General features: G+C 55.4%; 4 protein-coding genes across 4 annotated transcripts; 1 reads left to right on the top strand and 3 right to left on the bottom strand.

Annotated features, from left to right (window-relative positions):
• Positions 1-321: 321 nt before the first annotated feature.
• Positions 322-1734, bottom strand: BO70DRAFT_399045 (ankyrin; the record flags this gene model as incomplete). The annotated part of the gene is made up of 2 exons (XM_025546837.1): positions 322-474; positions 529-1734. 2 exons carry the CDS (start codon positions 1732-1734, stop codon positions 322-324), a joined length of 1359 nt encoding a protein of 452 aa, XP_025396626.1.
• Positions 1735-3324: 1590 nt separating this feature from the next.
• Positions 3325-4738, bottom strand: rad14 (DNA repair protein RAD14; the record flags this gene model as incomplete). The annotated part of the gene is made up of 3 exons (XM_025541352.1): positions 4624-4738; positions 3864-4548; positions 3325-3743 (listed from the first exon to the last, which is right to left on the bottom strand). The coding sequence occupies exons 1-3, from the start codon at positions 4708-4710 to the stop codon at positions 3325-3327; spliced, it is 1191 nt and encodes a 396-aa protein (XP_025396625.1). The 5' UTR covers positions 4711-4738.
• Positions 4739-5066: 328 nt separating this feature from the next.
• On the bottom strand, positions 5067-13025 carry BO70DRAFT_364744 (alpha-1,3-glucan synthase; the record flags this gene model as incomplete). Its single annotated transcript, XM_025543885.1, has 16 exons — positions 5067-5446; positions 5546-6059; positions 6132-6337; positions 6407-7339; positions 7396-10611; positions 10651-10659; positions 10696-10724; positions 10764-10874; positions 10905-11009; positions 11043-11186; positions 11217-11867; positions 11901-12092; positions 12132-12153; positions 12190-12369; positions 12437-12612; positions 12668-13025. Coding segments are annotated over 16 exons (6895 nt in total), but the record flags the coding sequence as incomplete, so codon positions are not given.
• Positions 13026-18532: 5507 nt separating this feature from the next.
• Positions 18533-20241, top strand: BO70DRAFT_399042 (alpha-amylase; the record flags this gene model as incomplete). Its single annotated transcript, XM_025546836.1, has 2 exons — positions 18533-19534; positions 19594-20241. 2 exons carry the CDS (start codon positions 18533-18535, stop codon positions 20239-20241), a joined length of 1650 nt encoding a protein of 549 aa, XP_025396623.1.
• Between the last annotated feature and the right edge of the window lie 1082 nt (positions 20242-21323).

The raw sequence follows: 21323 nt of genomic DNA, 5'->3' as shown, positions 1-21323 counted from the left end.
AAGGAGACGCGCCATTTCTCGGGGCTATACAAGTTAATGGTCTGCCGTGGAAAGGCTACAACACAGACACGTATATGGCTAAGGCTCAGTGCTTAAATGACGGTGTTGAGTAGGAATTGGACAGATTTATAACTGTGTTTATCCCCAAAGCCTTGATCGTCCATTCAAAAAGACGAGCATCCAGTAATAAAAAAAACACAAGCTTCTTAGAAACTGCCACCCAGAATATATTACTCCCTATATGCAAAATCTATTACCAGAAAGCCGGTTAATTCGAACTCTATAATAACATCCGGCCCAGCCTTCCCTGCACTCGATATTTCATGAACTAGAAACCTGTTCCGCCATCATCCTCTTTACAAGACGCAACATTTGTCTCTGGTCTTGCAACCACGGGCGGATCAAAAACTCATGCTCAAATTCGTTTTCAGCTCCTTCTTCATAATCATCCCCCAAGGAATTCACCATCTCAGCCTGTCTATCAGACAATGCTTCTCCCTGTTCCTCTTCTAGGCTCTCTTTACATACCTCTTTCCATTCGTCAACTCGGGCAGCTCGGAGAAAACGGTGACCAAAGCGAGGGTCATGCAGTAATAGCTCCATAAATTCGTAATATTCAGAGCAAAACGCGGACTCCATACCCAAAGCCACGTCATTGTCGCTCAGGTCCAGGTCAGGGTGGTCCAATATCATCTGCATAGCATCATATGCTTCGATATCAATTGCGGTCGGTAGTGGATTCTTCACATTAGGCGCCACATTCTTTATTGAAACGCCCTTCTTGAGCAAGAAAATTGCCATTTCCTTATCCTCTTGAACCAAAGCTTCACAAAGAACTTCACCAGTACTTGTGTCCATAAGGTGCGGCACGTGGTCTAGAAGAAGTTGTACTGTTTGGCTTTTTCCATATGTGACGGCTATATGCAAAAGGGACATCGGTGCGCCCGGAATACCTGTAGGGCGGTAATACAGGGCAGGCTGAGGGAAGACCATATCATGTTCCAAATTAAAAAGGTCGCTCCCATTGCGTATCGCTTGCTGAAGGCACCAGATGCCTCGGCCCCTGTGCCTGGATGTGGATTCCGGTTCAATTTTGCACAAGGCTCCAAAACCCGAGGTTGTGGTGAACTTTGCGCCAGCGTGCAACAAGAGCTTAGCTTTCTTATGAGCAATGTAAAATCCCTGACGGCCGACATAATCCAGGAGCGTCTTGTCTTGACCGAAGGGCAAGTTAGGATCAGCACCGTATTTTAGCAGGAGCTTCAGAGTCTTCAAAATTTTGTCGGGTTGGTAGGAATGTGCAACGCAAAGCTGATATAACAGGGGCAGTGGTTGCAGTGTGTAAAAATTGGGATCTACCCCGGCAGCCAAATATTTCTCGACTGTGTCACAATCACCAATTAAAGCCGCACGCAGCAAGCGTTCCCGTGAAAAAGAATATGTCGGTTCGACAACCGGATCCGACTTGGTACACTTGGGGCAGCGGTCACTCCTGCAATGCACTTCCCGATTACCATGCACTATCAAAAACTTGTCGTATTCATGCTGGGGCGCAAAAGCATCCTCTGTGGCCCTCCGTAACATATCATCTTTTCCAAATGCATGGATTCCACGACATGTGCGCAGAAATCTGCCAAAGGACTTGTTGTCCATATACCCACAGACTGAAATAAAAAGCTCAGGAGGGAGGCTGTAAAGCCCCTTCGCCCGCTGTGACTCTGTCTCTTTGGACATTGCAATTGTTTGGAGAAAATGGACTCGGGCGTTTTGTCGTGTCAAACGATGGGCCCAATTAGCGAGTGCACCTTGTCAATACGGCGTGCTCTGTGTATGTAGTAGTGCTAGATTGATATCCACTGTATGTCCTGGCTTTCCTCGGATTTGTGGCCTCTTATATAGTGCTTGTCTGCCACAGTCATGGGAGTTTACCACGGCGTAATCCCGGAGGTGACAAAGCCACAACTTAAAGCACAAGCCCTCTGAGACCATGTATCAAAGAGTTATTCTCTTTGGCAACGGAATTCTGCCTCGCCTCAAAGGGTAATATTGGGGTTGTCCACTCCAGTAGGCCGTTTCGGGTAAGCTCATTTAGATAGGGGATACTGATATCCACAGTCCTGTACCTGCGAAGTTCCTTTGTCCCCGGATCTGAAACCAGAATCTAAAGACAATTGAAAGAGGGGGGGGGGTCGACTTCGGCCTACTTTTGCCATTGTCTGGCTGATAGCTTCTTTGTACATGCCTTGGCTTTGTTCGCAGTCAGTCCATCGACTCTTCCCGAACAACCCATTATCCCAGCTAGACTCGGCGCTCTCCCGAAGCGCAAGGGCACCATAGGCTTCTTGTGACAGGACCTACAAGCAGTCGGCATAAAGTAAGACCAACCCTTTCATTTCCTGTAGGCATGTACCGTCAGCCACAGGGTACTGGTTCCACCTGAATATGCTGGCCGTTGAAGCGCAGCAAACAGCAGGGGCTCTCTCCTAGAATGGTATAGGAGTCGGGACTGACACCGGCGTCCAGGTAAGCTTTCACAGCATCATACCGACTGGGCAACGAACTGCGTCAAACATAGGATGTGGGAATCGTTCATATACGTTCTTCATCCCGCGCAAACTAGCAGATCTAATCTGTCCAATTCCTGGCAATGGTATACCACCCAGCGAACCATCTGGATACTTATGAAGAATCCTTTCATAGATCTCCGGTGCCGGCAGGGCGTGCTCCCTAGCCCGACGTTTGTTTCAAATCCTCGTTGACGAAATCACGCATAACTGTGCATGTACGTACTGGATAGGCGGCTCCGGTGGGGAGCTTCCCTTCTCATGCAGTGGTCTTTCATCATGTCTTGTTGACTCGGGTATACTTACCCTGGTACATCCTCTTCATGGATGGGTTGCCCTGCCTTTGTTCGTCATGACAAAGCCTATTATTAGGGCGGCCCAAATACGGAAATGGCCAGTCTGAGGAACCAACAGTGTCAAATTCCGGAAGAACAGGGACCAGCACCAGTAGATACCCGAGTACAGTCTCCGATTCGGGGCTTCTTTCGGGTCCAAATCAGTCAAAGGGTATGTATGAATCCAGTCACCACGGAGAAGTCCTGAGGAATTCGTTCCTGGGAACAGACAAGTATCAAAGCAATGTACACCTTCCCAGAACTATGCGGGAAGGAACAAGCTCTACCATGTACCGACCTACTGTATAGTACATCCCCATCCCAGCCCTACAACCAGCACCCACACCAGCACCCAAGCACCCCACCCCCACCCCCATCTCCATCTCCAACGCATCTATCCATCCATCAAAAACCGACCCCACCCTCTAAAACTCCAACTCCTCGACCTCCATCCCACAATCCACACATTTCTTCACCCCAATGCCCGTCTTCGGATCCTCCACCGACCTCCCCCACTGATGAACATGTCTCCCACCATTCCCCAAATCATCCCCGAAACTGCCCCCCGCACCGGCGGCCCCCCGACTGCGACGGTACGCGTCGACACGAGTGCGCTTCTTCAGGTCCTGCAGTTTCGTCTTGAACTTGGCCTCCCTGCGGCGTTTCTTCTCGTTCTCGCGTCGCTCGAACTCCTCGTCCAGGGCCTCGGGCGAGCCCCATTTCTTGTCGGAGAAGGCGTACTCCTCGACCTGGTACCGGAGGTAGAGCATCATGTTGTTCCAGGTGGATTTGTGCGGGTTGGGTCGTTCGAGGTGCGGGAGGAGGTCTTCGTCTTGGAGTTCGGCTAAATAACAGAGATCATGGTCAGTAAAACATCGACAATCATCAGTGCCACAAACCAACTGGAGCAGGAAGACAAGAAAGAGAAGGAAATCGGGAAGAAAGGGGGGGGGGGTAAACTCACAATTCGTCAAAAGATAATCCTCCCTCGCCTCCGTCTTGGTCAACAAACTATACCTCTCGGCAAACTTCTCCTTACATGCAAAACAGACACAACACCTGAGCATCTCCTCCCACTTCCAATCGATCTCGAGACTCCCGCACTCGCGACAGCATTTCTGCCGACTCTTGTCCTCCAGCACGCTAAGTCCGGGCTCGAACGGCCCCGCGCGGTCCCGTCGCAGCGACGCGAGAAGTCGTTGGCGTTCCCACTCTTTTTGCGTGAGGTGCGCGGGTTTTTGATGAGCTGGGTTGGTGCTGGTGGTGGTGGAGGAGGAGGCGTGGAGGGCGGTGTTGGACCGGTCGTCTTCGGCGGTCAGGAAGCCGCCTTTCGTGTCGGTGATTTTGGAGAAGTCGTATTCGACGAATTTGGTGAAGGTGCGGCTTGGGCGGAGGGTTTCGAGGGGGCGGGCGGTGGGATTTGTTGCTGGGTTGGTGTTTGTGGTTGGGGTTGGGTTGCGGAGGGTGGAGGGGGTGATGCTGCTGCTGCTGGGGCTGGAGGAAGAGGTCATGGTGGTGTGGCTGCGTTTTGTGCCGGTCGGGGGTTGTGTTGATGTGTATGTGGATGTGGATGTGGATGATGTGAGTGTAGCTGCGTGTTCGGCTTCGCGTTGCGCGCGGATGGCTTTGGCTTTCAGGCGGTTGGCTTCCTGGTCAGGGTGGTGATGTTAGCAGACGTGGACGGGGGGGCGAATCGGGCTAGGATGGTGAGGCATGGGACGTACAATCCGCTGCAGCTGCTCTGTGGTCAGGGGGGCTCGGGGGGGTTGATCCGGTGACCCCGTCGTGGTGGAGGGGTTGTCCGACTCCATGGTGTTAGAGTGGAGGGGAGGGTCTCTGGAGTGGTGAAGTGGATGACGTCCGAGAAGTGGTCGCAGTCCATCTTTCGGTCGCGATCGATCGGTGGGTTCACGTGACCGCGCCGTGTATTAGTCCGCGGTCTCGACTCGCAACACCAGCACTCTAGATGGTCGATCATGAAAGATCATCTTGATCAAATATCCTTTCCCCCAACCCTACCTCCACCATCCCTCCTTCCACCTTCAAAAAACGACCCAAATCCATCACACAGCCACCACTACGACGCTCCACCCCCAACCTACCCTCTACGAACAACACTACTATACTAAACACCGACAAAACACCACCCCTACAAGAAACCATACACCCCATGAGAAAAACTTATTTGAACACCAAAAATGTCATCCGTCCAGAAGAGAGATATATATACACACATGATTATATTAACATATCGAGACAAAGAGTAATCCCAAGCGATGGATGGAGACAGATACATAAGAGGAATCATTCGCCGTGGAGACGCCATACAGATCATTCCCCACGCCGTGGATGCAATGCAAGCGATCGATCGATTGATCATCAGTCAGTCGGTCAGTCAATCAGACCATCAATCAGTCTGTCCATACCAGATCATTGACATATAGTGTAGTGATTAGGATGGAGCTGAGCTGAGATGAAACGAGATGAGATCGAATCGATTAGGGTTTGGAAAGCTGTTCTTTCCGGAAGAAGAGGATGAAGCCGGCGCTGTAACATCACCATATTAGCCAGAGTCCAACAAAACATAAAAAAGAAAGGAGGGCGGGAAAAGAAGGGGAAAAAAAGGGGAAAGAGGGAAAGACTCACCAAACCAACAACTGACAAATCAACGCCACCCAAAACCAAGCATTCGCAACAGCGCTCGCCCCGAAAGTGGGATCCGGGGAGACGGGCCCCGGGCCGAGTCCATTGGGCGCGAAGGCCCTCGCACAGATCGTGGCGATGGAACCGACGACCTGCGAACAGATCAAGGTGAAGAGCATGTGCATGCGAGTCAGGGTCTGCAGGAGGATGATACCGAAGCCGAGACCCTGGATGGAATCGAGGACGCCGAGCCAGAGCCACAAGCTGCGGGAGGCGAGCGCGCCGCCGACGTACCCGCCCGACACCCACGGCAGGTAGTAGCCGATGCCGGAGACGCCCCACCAGATCTGGGCCCAGCGGGGGGCGCCCAGCCCGCAGGCGAACACGGGGAGAAACCAGCTGTGCGAGTTGAAGTACTTGCTCACGATGAAGAGGAAGCCCGCCCAGACGAAGCCGAAGAAGACCACGCACAGGATGACGATTTGCCATGGTTTCGTGTGGGATGATGTCCACAGGACTAGGGGGGAGGGGGGTGTTAGTTATCTGGGTGGATATTCTGGGGTTTGAAGAGGGGAGAGGAGGGACTTACAGCCCCAGTTGCGACCGTACGGCGCGCTGAGAAAGAAGTTCTGCAGGATGACGGCAATGAAGTTCCAGATGACAATCTTTCTCCGGAAGACGGATTTGTAGAACGAGGCCACCTTGCCGGGGGTTTGGCGGTAGTAGTTGGGCAGACCGAAGTAGATGAGCACGCCGACGGCCCAGAGCGCGAAGGCAATGGGGTAGCAGATTGCACTGAAAATCGGTTAGCAAGATTGAGGATGACTGGGGGGGGGTTGGCAAGCAACAGGAGAGTGAACGTACGTCATCTTCCAGCTATCAGCAAAGGTGCTCGTGGTGACACCATCACTGGAAGCCTTGGAGATGGTGGAACCCCAGTACCACAGGGCAATAATATAGGCGGACTGGAAGCCCTGGATCAGACAGGCGCGGAAGATCCAGGTCTCGACGGGGGCACCGCCCTCGTCACCGAAGTTGAGCGCAAAGAACATGGACCCGCTGGACGAGGCGACGGCGTAGGCGCCGGTGCCGATATTCTGGATCCAGCCCTGGTTGAAGCTGTTGCTCTCCCAATGGGCCGACCCAATAAGCAGGAAGGCAAGGCCGTAGAAGAACCACGGCACAGACAGACAGATCACCGACTTGAAGTACCGGAAGATGAGCCACCAGCAGATGGAAGCGATCAGGTAGGTCGTGGCGATGCCGTACAGTTTCTCGGCCGTCTCACCGACCTCGCCGGTCAACAGGGTGACCTGGTACGAGTTGGCGGCGATGACCTGCCCCAGGGCCAGGAAGAGGGAGTAGATGGGCCAGTCGCCGATGCGGATCTGCATCCACTTCTTCAGACCGGTCGGGGGCACGTAGTCCTTTCCGAGGAGGAACTCGTCGTCCTCGATGTCGGGCGAGTTGCTGCCGCTCATGCGCGAGCCCCCGTCGTCGTAGTAGGAGGGCGCGGGCGAAGGGCCGGTCTTGTCGCGGAAGATGGACGAGGCCGGAGACCTGAGCCGGCCCAGTTTGGCGTCGCGGAACTTGTCGAACCATTCCTTCTCACTCTTGATCAGATACTCCTCGATGCAGAGCTGGGACTCGGATGTCGATCCGTTCAGGTCGCCGAGTCGCTTGTCGAAGGCCCGGTAGTACTCGCCCGTGCTGTCGGTGAAGAACGGGTCGACCTTCTGCAGCTTGAAGTCGGTCTTGCTGCCCACCACGGAGTCCAGGGAGAGCACGGACGCGCTACTGAGACGGTTGTTGGCCGGGTCGAGGACGCGAGGGGGGGGAGAAGGCTCTGGGACTGGTGCGCGCCAGGGCTGCCGGGCAGCTGAAGCTGGCTGAATCGCAGGTTCGGCGAGTCTTGACTGTACGGTCTCTCGCCGGGGCTGACCGGCGGGCGACCACCCCCGGGCTGCTGCTGTTGGGCCTGGAGACGACGGCCCTCCTCGACCTGCGCCGGCGTGAGGGTGTACTCGTCGTCCGCGTACAGGTTGGCCACCATGTCATCTTCGCCGCCCTCCTCCACGTCGGTCATGCCGCCGTCGTCCTCCGGGATGCTATCGCGGTTGCGTCCACGGCGAGCCTGGCGTTCCTGGTGGCCGGGTCCGGAGCGAACACCCAGCGACAGCGAACGCTGGAGACCCGATTTGGGCTTCTCCGTACCGGTAGGGCTGGGGTCGCGGCTGTAGTTGGTCTTGGGGTCGGAGACATATTCACTCAGGCGGTTCAGGTTGGAGTAACTGCTGTCGCGGGAGTGAGCCAGGGGAGTCTGGATGCCGGGAAGGGGCAGGGACGGGCTCATGGGCTGGCTGGTGCCAGACGGGGTGAAGGGGCGACCGTGGTTCTTGACCAGTTCCTTGTTGTGGACCTGGATGGCGGTGGTCTGCAGGATCTCGAGATCCTCGACCCACTGGGCGACGGGGAAACGCTGCTTCGCGGACCTCGCACGCATCATGGCACGGGTGTTGGTTTTCGAGCTCAGCGCCGCATCGATCGCCAGCTTGAACTGGTAGATCAGATGGGACGTGGCGGTCGATTCCACATTGTACCACCAACCGGGCATCTGACCGAGACCCCCGACTCGGGCACCGATACCAAGGGCTCCCTTGCGGCCGAACTCGACGGCCACCAGACCGAAGGGCTCATCACGCGAGGGGATCAGGGCGAATTCGGCACCGGAGAAGATATAGGGGGGCAGGGCAGTGAATTCGGGGCGGGAGAACACGCGGCCAGGGTAGACCTTCATCATGTGGTCGAGCTTGAGGGCCGCAAATTTACCATAGAGATCGATCACCGGCCCGACACAGATCAGTTGCACGTTCGGGCGCGCCTCCATGACCGCAGGCATGACGTCGGCAATCAGGTCGACACCCTTCTGCATGGACCAACGACCGACGAAGACCAGCAGATCAGCATCCGGGTTCTGTTCGAGCCCGGCCCATTCCTGGGCCTGACGCTTCAGCTCGGGTCTGGCGGTTTCGAAATCCGGATCCACGGTGACGTTGTCGCTCATCGCCTGGGCCTGTTCCTTGCTCCACTCGCCCACATCGGAGGGATCCGGGTTAGGCAGGTTACCGACCTTGCGGAGACCCCAGAAAATGGGGTACCGGGCATAGGACCGCTTTCCGTACTTCTTGGACACGCCGACGGCACCGAAGCCTTGCTGGTGGACACGGAGATAACTGGCCCCCGAGTGCAGGAGGTTGAAGACCTCGCCGAACTGGACGTAATGCCGGACGGTTTCGATATCCAGGTTGAACACGGAGCACACTTCCTCCTTTTCTTTGAGCGTGCGCATGGGCCACAGACCCTGGAACTCGGCGTTGTGCAGAGACAGACAGGCGGGGATGGTGCCGGGGAGGAGGTACAGGGGGGCGAGGGACCCGTGGTAATCGTTGATGTGGTAGAGATCGATGGGGAATCGCTTGCAGGCCTCGGCAATGCACTGGTTCCACGCGGAGTAGTAAATGGCACTGTTGAGGTCATCCATGCGGGCCGGGTAGGGTTCGGACTTGGACTGCTGGCGGAAGACAGGCGCGTCGAGCAGCACGTAAGTGATGTTGTTGAGGACGTGGTACTGGACCTGCACCTCATAGTCGTTTCCGAGGATGCGCACGTTCATGGGCTCGGCCTGGTGATCCACGGGGTAATCGACACCACCCACGCAAGGAACAACCCAGATCAAGTCCTGATGGCCGAGCGTCTTACCCATGAGTTGCGCCATGACACCGAGACCACCGATTTTGATCTTGATGGCCCAGTCCTCAATATCGTACTCCATGGTGGCAATGAGGACCATGCGACGCTTGCCGCCCGCTGCCACTGCCGCACCGCCGATGGCCGTCGTGGCCTGCAGGAAGCCAGACTTGTTCGCCAGACGCATCAGGGGGTTGCCGCCGCCGCCGCCGCCCTCTTCACCACCGCGGGCGCGCTTGAAGCGCCGGCGGATGGCCAGGGGGATCATCTGGTGCTTCTCACTCACTCCGACCTGGTTGAACTTGACCTTGTAGAACGACTTCATGAAGATGTACACGCACAGGGCGCCCGTGATGGCCGGGACAATCCAGAACATCACGTACATGGCGATCTGCACGTTCTGGTGACCGACGGGGAAGAGCTGGAACTTCAGGGTGCCATCGTTGATGAGGATGTGCCAGGAGATGTAGGGGTGCGGAGGGGGCTCGGTGATGTTGATCAGGGTGGCCGACAGAGACGAGGGGGGCATGCGGTCGAGCACCGAGTCATTGTCCGCATCACCCAGCACCCAACTCTGATCGGGCTTTCCATTGGGATCCATGCCCCAGATGTTCAACTGCGCGACCGCGGGCCATTCGTTCGTGAAGTGGTACTTCCACAGCCCGTCCTCCTGATCCTGGGTGACCTTGTTGTTCAAACCCGCGTCATAGCCGTACTCGTTGTAGGGTCCGTTGAAGTGGACGTGGGGGAATCGACGAGGGAATTTGCCGTCCCAATCATAGTCACCTTCCTGGTGGTAATCACTGCTACCGGTCAAGCGGTTCCAGTACTCCACGCGGATGTGCTCGCCCGCCCACTCCTGTTTCTTCGTGCCCGACCAGGCCAGCTTCTCGATGGTGTCGTTTCCCCCCGTGTACGTCTTCCAGTCGGAGAACGTGCTGCCCCAGTTGGTCGAGTACCGCCATTTGTCGGCGCCGGCGGCGTGATGTTCGACATATAGCGTGCCGTTGGAGTCCTCGTGGAGCAAACTGCTCGAGTAGTTGGCGGAGCTGAAGATCATCGGGTTATCGACCTGTCCGATGCGGAAGAGAAAGTGGTCGACCGCGTCGGTGGTCTCGTTGCCGCTGGCCGCGCTGACGTTGGTCACCGTGATCCGATGGACCCCGTTGTAGACGCCCGTCAGGTTAGCCGACCACATCCAGTTGCTCGGGAGCTGTCCGGTGTAGGTGGTGTTGGTGGCGGTGATGTTCTTGCAGCTGACAGTGCTGGTATCCAGGGTCGGGGTGTTGCCGCTCTCGGTGGACGAGTTGAAGGTCATCGAGCTGGTCACGGAGTCGCAGTCCATCGCCTCGGAGAAGTACAGCGCGATGCTGACGCTCTCATCCAGGTTCGGGGCCACCGTTGACTGGATCGGGTAGTCGTGTCCGGGGGTGAACTGGGTGATCATGGGGCCGGCCTTCAGGAAGCGGGAGACGGGCACGTAGGCACGGTATTCGTACGCGGCCATGGTCATGTTCGACAGACAGCCGTTGTACTCGGTCGAGCCGTTGAGGCCGAGCTTGGTGGGGCTGGAGATCAACGTGTGCTCGTCGTACGGGTGGAACAGGTTCTTGACGGTGGTGCCGGTGTCGAAGGGGGAGATGAGCGCGGTGTCGTTGTCCGTGCAGTCGAAGGTGTACGAGATGGTGCGGTTGGTGTTCTGGTAGACCAGCCAGATAGGCTGGTTGTCTATATCCGACCCCAGATCCTGCACGTTCGCGTCGACATTGCGGAGGATCGACCACATCCCGGTCTCCGTGGCCACACCGTCCGAACCGGGATAGTACACGTTCTCGGTCATGTTCGACAGCCGTTCGAGGGTATAACCATCGTTGAGGGTGGGGAACTGGCGACGCATCTGGTACATGTGTTTGATGATGTTGCGTACCGGGTGGGACGGATCGCGGTGGTCGTAAGCAACCGTCTCATCATGGCAACCATTGCGGCCACTCTCGATGGGCCACTTGTAGTACTGCGAGGAATCCAGCGAGAAACACCCGTGGTCCCTCCACGCGGTAGCAGGAGACATGCTCTGACGACCATAGATATAGTTCGCCGCCGTCGCATCCAGGATGTAAAATGCCTGTTCCTCACCCCAGAGGAGGAGAGGAATGCCAGGAAGCAGCAGGGTGGTAATGAACTGGCCGAGCAACTGACGCTCCACTCCCTTTTCCACTGTCGGCCAACGGAACACATCCTGGTTGGTGGCACCGTACAGATGGCGGGGGTCGAATTTGCCGGTGTTAGGGTTGATCAGATCGTTGGAAGTCAGCATCTCGTTCCACGCGTCCACCCAATCGACAGGTAGATCATAGCCAGCGGCCAAGTTACCGTCCATGCCGAGGAATCGGGTAAGGGCTCGGTAGATCGAATAGTGGAAGGCCGCTCCATCGATCGCCTCGAGACCGGCTTCACGCAGGAAATATTGCGAATCCGAGGTATTGGTCATGTTCATGGCGTACTCCGCGGACGAGGGATACTGATCCGGCTGACGGCCTCGACCGAGATAGATGGCACCGAAGGTGTTTCCACCTGTGATCTCACCCGCGATGAAGAAGTTCTCTTTACCCACGGCACGGGCGCACTCGCGATACGCGCTGGACATGTCACCCAACGCGTCGACGGTCGATTGGGTCGCCTTGTCGTAACGGAATCCGTCGATATCGAGCGAATAGATGATCATACACGAGTGACGGATCAGACGCTCGCGAACCGAGGGGTGCCATTCACGGAGTCGATCCTGGACGGAGGCGAATTTGGCCAACTCACGTTCCCAATCCGGGAACACACCGAAGGCCTCAACATCACCATATTGGTCGAAATCACTGTTGTAACAGCCGACGAGTTCCTCGTTGACGGACTCCTGGACAGGGTAGCCGTTCTCGAACCAGAACCGGGGGTAGTCGCACGTGTCATTATAGTCGTTTCCGAACCGGAAGTCAACGTATTGCCGTTCGGATTTCCACACCACCTGATGCTCCTTCACGGTAAAAGGGGCCGTGGTGTTCAGATACCCGTCGAATCCGATCAGATCACCCATGCTGCGCAGACGGTTAGCAGACCTCCGCGGGGGGGAAGGGGGAGGGGGCGGGAGATTGGAGCACATACGTAGCGATGGTATTGTCGAAAATGACATACATGTTGCGCTTGTGGATTTCGGTGATGGCGTCTCGCCACACTTGAATGGTTCCATAGTGTTGATCCAGGAGCGTTGTGTCCAGCGCCGAATAGCCGTCATAACCCCAGGGCTGGTTCATCAAGGTGGTTCCCGCGATATATAGGGCCTAAACAACCTCAGTATATGCCATCCCATGCGACGCGACCCCCAGAGCGACAGACCTTGACTCCCATGCCTTGCAGGTAATCCAGAGTGTCCACCAGACCGACCACATCGCCACCGTGACGCATCTGAGTCTGGGAGATATCATGTTCGAAGAGGGTGCCATTGATGTTGTCGTTCGTGGGGTCGCCGTTCACGAACCGATCGAGGAAGACGGTGTACACGGGGAAACGCCAGTTTTCGGGGGAGGGGTGGTAGCTGCCGGTGTGGTTGGGCCATTCTCCCCAGTAGTCGGCCGGGTTTGTTGCCGTCTTATTTGTGTTGAGATTGTAGTCGACGAGGGATTCATTGTAGGGCCAGGCCTTTGCGGTTGCGGCGAGCAAGGCAAGCAACGGGCCCGAGGACGCCCACTTCATGATGGGGGAGAGGGGGGGGGGGGGTCGGGGAGACCCAGGAAAGACGACTTGCCAGTTCACCAGTAGAGGGGGAAGATGATGGATACCCTGCTAGAAAAAAAAATAAAATAAAAAAAGGTCCAGTCTAAGGAGCTCGCGCGTGGTTGTCGTGCAGGGCCGTCAAACACCGTCTGGAGAGCTGCAGTGGGTGGCTTCCAAGCTCTCTCCACTTCTTCCTTTTTTTTGTCGCAAACGATGCCGGGGGTGACTGATAACGAGCGATAGGAATCTGATAAGCAGCAGCTCAGAAACCGACTTCAACGAGTGAAAGCCGGGGGGAGAACAAAACAAGAACAGAAAACGAATGCATGAGAAGGGGAAAAGATGATACGAGGGAGACGAAGAGAAAAGGTGGTCAACTGAAACGACCCCAGGGCGGCGAGAAAGGGCTGAGGGCTGAGGGCTGAGGGCTAGCAGCGATGCCTCTGAGGCTCAGCACATACGAGGCTTGGAAATGCGACGGATCCGCGAGCTTCAGCGATAGTGGATCAGGGAAGCGCAAAGACGTCTCGTTTCTGCTAATAATAACACGGCGCAGACCGAGGGCCTCCGTCTATTGCTCACAGCGCCAGCTCATTCAAGACCTTTGTCCCGTATCAGGTAAGATGACGAGCCGGGGCGATATAGTGAGCACGCTGTTTTACCCTAGCTTGCCCAGTTATATGTCCCCGTCCGGGCCGGATCACTTTTTGCGACTGACTTCAAGACTTGGCCGACCAGTGGTGACCAGTGGTGACTAGCTTCTGGCCCCGGGTGATGAGGTAGCAGACTTGCCTGTTCGAAGGTAAAAAAAAGGGCCGGTGGGTGCGCGGAGAGCCAAACCACGAATGGAGATCTGGGCAGAGGAGAGGGAGAGAGAGAGTTTGATGATACATGCTCGTATGAAAGTACGGGAACCGTTGAGTTTCCCTCTTGGACAGGGGACTTGCTAGTATTGCAACTGTAGAGGAGGGCCAGTCAGGAAAGGGTGGAGACTCCAAGGGGGCAATCGGCCGGTTCCATTGATACACCCGTGGAGCCCTTTCCAGGTCACAAATACGACCCAACTGTTCAGCTCGAGATAGCGATACTTGCGGTACCGAGTAGATACGGAACCTCTACTCAGCATTCTACGGAGTACAACCACACATCCATCGCCCCAGGCCGAAAGTGCCGGCCCGCGGGTTGTGCCCATGGGACCCCCCCGGTCATCTGGGCTGGGATGGGATGGGATTGGGGGGGGGAGGATGTGTGGCTGTCTGCCAGCTGCGAGGGCCACCATCCCCTGCGGCAGAGTCAGATCTCGTGTCGTCACCCAAATGGGAGGTGGAATTGGAGGTCAATGGATGTAACTGGGATGTAACTGGATGTACATGTATGTATGTAACTGCAAACCTGATTAGGGCCCGAGTGGTGGCGGTTGAAGGTTGCAAACCCTGTCGACAGTACGAGAAACACGAAAACTTTATTGGCCACCCCCCAGGCAGCGACTAGTGCCTGAGATGTCTTACTGTCATCCATCCTCACCATCCTTATGATCATTATTATTATAAATATGCTCTTCATGATGTTCTTGATGTTCATGTGGTCATTCACTGTTGCCATCCCCATTATTACCTCCAGACGTGACAACGTACCGGTACCTGTACATGTACCTGTAAGGTATGTATTAATTACCATACAGGACCTCCCTGGGATGGCCCTCCCCCGGAGACAGCCAGAGTATCGTATATTGTACTGAATACCCCGCCGGTACCGATTCCGATAAGGACGGGCCGCCACCATTGGCCGTGGCCGGTCTCGGTGGTAATGGCCCATGCATGCAGTGCCTGAATCGAATCGACGGCTATGCTCTATAGAGCATCCCCATCGGATGTATCTGCCTGCATTCGTTCGGTCAGGAACCCCCCCCTGCCCTTCAATTATTCTTCTGCTGTCCTTCAATCAAACCCGCATAATTGCTTTCCCCTTGATAACACTATTGGCTGTCTGGTGTCGGTCGAAAAGCAATATCACGCAGAAAAGGAGGTACTATAGATGTAGAAATTAAATACTTGCACTAGAGTATCAACGGGTGAATGAAGCATGGAGAACCAGGACGCCATCCAGGCCGTGGGCGGGCCCTGCTGCATACGTAGGGCGGATGGGTGAAAATTCCAGAACACTGTCACGGCGGGCCCCTGCCCTCCGACCGGGGTTTATTCTTGGTAACAACAACATTCCAGTCTCACCCGTCTCGTCTTGTCTTGTCTATTGACATCCCAGGAAGGGAGGGTCTGCTGGTCTGCCTTCCTGCCTGATGTTTGCCGTCAGGCCCCCATCCATCCCTTCTGCCGGTGGCCATAAACAAACATTCTTTTGGGATCGATTCGGCAATGGCCGAGAAAACTCCTTCTCACATCATCCATCTCCCCCAACCCCAACACCACCCTTGCAAGCGGACCTGAAAAGCGAGGTGAGAACGGCGGGAACACCAAGATGCAGGGGCCCGCTTTCTCGCCCGGGATCCGTAGTCGGTCAAGCCATCCTACGGAAGATGTACGATTTGTCTTCCGTCGGTACGGAGCACCAGATAGAACATCCGGCTCCCAGGCACCGTCGAATCCTCTTCCGAACACTAATGAGTACCGACAGCGTACCTACGGAGTCGATACTCTGTATCTCCGTACGGTCATCGCCATGGGATGACAATTAGTTTGCAGCGTCAGACAGTGGGGCATGGGCCCAGGGATTACGGGATAGCAGTGGCCAGCGAGCATCTGGTGTATGTGGTGTGTATGCAGGCTAATCCGCAGCCGGAGGAAGACCTCGACCAGTCCTGGTCCGTCCAGAGCTGCTTCCAAAGAGGAATGGGTCTCGACGGGGTCTTTGAACCCTTGGCACAACCGCCGCCGTCTGAGCATCACACTAACTCGGCCTTAGTCTGCGCCTAGCTTCAGCCTAGCCTGTGCTTAGCGTCCTGGTAAGGGTCCGTCTGGCTGCTCGGATAAAAAAAGAAAAGTGGTAAAAAAACAAAAAGACAAAAAAAAAAAAAAGTGTGTGAGAAAGAAAGAAGATAGATAGAGCCATGCATGTATGTCTTACCCTTCTGGGCCCTGCCGGCCAATCACCCGCCCGGTCCCTAACCGAGCCAATTCAATTCTTTGGATCTGGGACTTTTGGGTAATCCGTACCGACTCCTGTAAGCCAGCTGGGTAATCTTTGGTAATCTGGGTAATCTGGGTAAGCTGTATGCAGCCAAGCCTTTTCCATTTTACAAAATTTCCTCGCTGGCCTTGTCCATCACAGCTTGCCCGTATTTTCATTTCAAGTGAAAAATTTCGCCCGCGCGACGATCAACTGGCTGACCTGAACCGCAACCGCAAACAAAGAACCCCCCGAGCCCCGACGACTCTCTTGCTCCCCTCCTCCACCCCCCATCATCACCACCACCACCACAACAACAGCACACGTCCAAATGCCCCCCCAAAGCCCCGCGCAGCGCTGATTCGTCGTTTTCCTCATATGAATAGTTACGTGGCGGGCGCCCGCTTGCTTACGTATATCCGGCCTGCTAGGCGCCTCTTTCTGGCCTGCACAGGACTTTGTATACGTAGGGTGGGCGACGTCACTCCTCACCAGCGACATCTTATCGGTTAGTCCGTCAAGCCACTACTAGTAGCGTCGGTCTCCACCTTTCTCAAATCAAGCCATAATAGGCGGGTGCGACCGAGATAGGTGCTAGCCAGAGCTAGCCAGAGCTAGTCAGAAGGGAAGGTTAATTTGTCCTTTTTTTTTCCCACTTATCGCCCGCCCCAGCCCTCGATTTTTCGGTGCCACCATATGCAACCGGGCCAAAGTGGTCAAGCGGGGGGCCACCCGGTCCGACCAGGCTGAGTTGGGCTGAGGGCCGGTCGGCCAAACAGCCCGCCCCTCGCCTGAGTCGTGAATCGTCAATCATATTACCAAGCTTTGCCCTCCGGCGGCTTCGTTGCGTCTCGTGTAGCAGGTGGCAGGGCATCACTCCCTATTACTTAAGATCTCAGGCCCGGAAGGCGACTGTCATCACTGGACTCCGTAGAACGTGTGATCTGAGCCCCGAGCCCTAAAAACCTCGGTGCTACCTGCCAGACCGGACGGACATCTTCCATCCTCGGGCTGGCATCGCCGGTGGTCTGACTGTCTTACATTATTATCTAACAGATAACAGCCAGCTCAGGGGGACAAGGTACTCTTAGCGTCTCATTGGTGACTTGGTTGAGTTGGTTGGCCACTTTCCCAGGCTAACTCGTCCTCCCAGGAACGTGTCTCACGCCCCCATCTCCGCCCCTCGGCCCTTCCCGGGTCTCTGAACCTCTCATGTTGGTGTTCCTGGCAGTAGCTTGTCAACTTCCTTGGCCAGTAGCCACTGGGGGGCAAGCCGGGAGTTGATTTAGCAGCGTGTCAGAGACATTAGACATTGCAGTACCTTCATCCAGGGGAGGAGGGGGCAAGAGTCAGGAGAGACGGTGTGCGCAGAAATAATCCCATTGTGCAGGGGTCGACGGACTCAAGCCTCGAATTAACGTGAGGTGACAGCTGCAAGGGAGAGATTGCGAGATAGCGCCCGGTCCAATGGCAGGGCTTGACAAACAGCAATCAAGCTCTCTCTTCCTGCTACTAGTCTCTGCTGGCAGTGACTGGCCTACCTATGACCGGTGCCACTTGGGCCCCCCGCCCCGGCTAATCTATCAAGGAACCAAGGCATGTGACCGGGTTTTCGCGGAAAACCGCGCGATAGGGGCTGCGAAGGACAGCAAGCATCCCCCCCCCCCCCCCCCCCAAAAGGCCTCGAAATTGAGGAAAGGTCGCCCCCACGATAAAATCATGGCTGCCGACGATGCAGCTGGCTGGGTCGGACTACTTATATCTGGGAGGGATTCACACGCCATGATGGGGTGGCGACAGCACTGCGGGCTGTCAGAATCCGTCGCGATTCCTGGGCAGGCACCAGTATAGACCTACAGTAAGCTACACTGAGTTAGGGCTCGCCGGCGCGGTGTTCTGGCTGATCTGCTGCTCCACTTGTCTGCAATTTGGCTCTCGAATGTAGATAGACCGGCCATCTTCCCCAGGATTGAACCTTCTCTCGCTTTTCTTCCCCTCACCTGTTCCTTACTAGCAGTCGTCACGCCAGCGGATGTGCCTCTCTTTTAATTAATCGCTCGTTCGATCTTTCTCTCCTTCCTTCTTTCCATCCATCCATCCGCTCACCCTCTTCATCGCCTCTAACTGACCCTCTCATTCTCTCGCTACCTGTAAAAAGCCTTTTTTTTTTTCTCTCATCACTCGTTCTGAGCGCTCAGTACCGATTGCCCGTGTTCTCCTTTCCGCGTTACAGGGCCTTCATGAACGCGCCTCGACATTAGCCCCCCACAAACGCCTTTCCCCTCACTTTAGGCATCCGCTTCTTATGACTTGTGCTTAAACGGAAATTGGAAATTAACCTCCCCTCTCAAAGATATCGCGGCCATGGTTTCGAGTTCACTTTTCGCCCGATGGGCTGCTCTCGCCAGCCTGGTAGGGCCGTCCCTGGCCGCCACCACAGAGGAATGGAAGCACCGCTCCGTCTACCAAGTGATGACAGACCGGTTTTCGCGCACAGACGGCTCCCTCACGTACCCCTGCAACACCACGGAAGGTCTCTACTGCGGTGGAACATGGCAAGGGCTAATCAACAAGCTGGATTACATCCAGGGGATGAACTTCGACGCGGTGATGATATCGCCCGTAATGGAAAACATCCCGGGTCGGGTCTCGTACGGAGAGGCCTACCACGGCTACTGGCCGCTGGATCTGTACAATCTCAACTCACATTTCGGGACTCACGAGGATCTGCTCGACCTCAGTGCGGCCCTCCATAACCGCAGCATGTATCTGCTCGTCGATATGGTCATCAACAACATGGCGTACATGACCTACGGCAACGACCCGGCCACAACCATCAACTACACCGTTTTCACCCCCTTCAACAGCTCGACCTACTTCCACTCGTACTGCATCATCACCAACTGGAACAACTACACGGACGCCCAGCTGTGCCAAACCGGAGACGACGAGGTCGCGCTCCCCGATCTGTTCACAGAGCACGAGGTCGTTCAGGATCTGCTCGAGAGCTGGTCCAAGGATCTCGTGGAAACCTACTCCATCGACGGCCTGCGTATCGATGCCGCCAAGTCCGTCACCCCCAGCTTTCTGCCCAAATATGTCGACGCCGTGGGCGGCTGGATGACCGGCGAGGTCATGGACTCGCGCGCCTCTATCGTCTGCGACTACCAGAACAACTACCTGCCCAGTTTGCCCAACTACCCGCTGTACTACTCGATGCTGACGGCGTTCATCTCGAACAACATCAGCGCGCTGCTCGCGGAAACCCAGGAAATCAAGAATCTGTGCGACGACCCGACAGCCATGGCGGTCTTCTCCGAAGACCAGGATATCGCACGGTTCGCCAGTCTGGACGACGACATGGCTGTATGAGCCCCTCCCCCTTCTCCCTGACTAGTTTTGCGCCCACTAACTCAACCCCCCAGCTTGCCAAGAACGTCATCACATTCGTTATTCTCTTCGACGGCGTGTCGATGATCTACCAGGGCCAGGAGCAGCACCTGAAAGGCGATGGGGTGCCCTCCAACCGCGAAGCGATGTGGCTAGCCGGCTACAACGAGACCTCGGAGCTATACCTGCTTATCAAGAGCCTCAACGCGATCCGCAAGCACGCCTACAACCTGGACAACACGTACTCGGACCAGCAATCGATCAACATCTACGAAGGCAGCAGCGAACTGGCCTTCTGGAAGGGCACCTACGGCCGGCAAGTGATCATGGTGATCAACAACCAAGGCTCGACCGGCGGCGCCTACAGCCTCACGCTCCCGATGACCTACGGCGCCGGCACGGCAGTCACTGAGGTTCTCACCTGCGGCAACTACACAGTCAACGACAACAGCGAACTGATCGTCGAGATGGACGCCGGGCTCCCGCGCGTCTTCTTCCCCACCGCCTACATGGAAGGCAGCGGCATCTGCGGCTACAACTACTCGAACGTGTCGTACGCAGACCTGAAGCTGAAGAACGCGGGCGAGTCGACGTCGCTGGGCGTGCAGTCCAGCACCGTCCCCAGCGTTCTGCTTTCGCTTCTCCTGTCTCTGATGGTCGGGCTGTTTGTGGGGTCGCTGTAGAACATGAGTGGGGTGGAGTCGACTAATCAATCCCCTTCCGCCTCCCCATTGTGGATATCTGACGTTAATTCTGTATATTTTTTTTCGCTTCCTCCCGCCGAGTCTTTCTTTGTCGAAATGTCCATAATACCCTCATCCTGATCTGATTCTGAAACCTTGTCTCATTTTCGTATATGACTGGTGCTAGCTAGCTATCTAGGCTAGCTATCTAGGCTAGCTTTGTATATACATAGTACGACTTACATAACGTGTGATATGTGTCCATCCTGTCCAAACTCATCTATTTCTACGAGATATTTTTAACGTTTATTTTTATCTTTATTATATGTCTCACCAGATCCCCATGCAACAAATTGCTTTCTTTCTTCCTCATCAATCTATTTTCATTTTCCCATTTTCCCAATCTCCCACCACTAGATAGATACTATCTAGTGTTATTATTATTATTATTATTATTATTTCTATTATTATGATTCACTAGTGAGTTAAAATTTTTGCTTATCTGCGCCACGCAGGAAATGGTGGTGTTAGGCCGGGATTCTGGACGCGCTATAGATTTTCTGCCCGGATTGTTCGCCCTCCGACCGAGAAGTGTTCCGTGTGGACTGGACAGCACAGCGGAATATTCCCTCCCACTCACCCACGTCCCACTTTAAACTCCGGCTGTCTTATTTTCCGCGACCGTAAGGAAGGAAGGATATATTCACTGCAACTGCAAGTACTTTCTTTGTAAACGACTTACACAGGTTATAGATCACGTCACACTCACAGTAGGTAGGTACAGTGAATAAAGTCAAAGTCAAAGTAAAAATAAAAATCAAAGTCAAAGTAACACTGGGTTGTCTATGACGCACACGACCCAATAATTTGCCCCTGCCTCTCTCTCCCTCCGCCCGTACGCAGTATCCATACCACTTCCGTCTGCCACGCTTTTCCATGGCAGCCACCCAGACGGCAACCTCAACGGCCATTCGCCCGCCCGTCGCCCGATCACCCGGAAGTCGGAATGGGCCCGGCGACGGCAACCCTCCGGATCTCCTCCTCCCTCCGCCCTAGGGCTAAAAATAATCATGGTGCCTGGA

The sequence above is a fragment of the Aspergillus heteromorphus genome (genome assembly GCF_003184545.1).
Source record: "Aspergillus heteromorphus CBS 117.55 chromosome Unknown BO70scaffold_25, whole genome shotgun sequence".
In the NCBI taxonomy this organism is placed as follows: Eukaryota; Fungi; Ascomycota; class Eurotiomycetes; order Eurotiales; family Aspergillaceae; genus Aspergillus; species Aspergillus heteromorphus.
The sequence above is the reverse complement of the archived record's forward strand: the minus strand, read 5'-3'. Positions and strand labels throughout refer to the sequence as shown.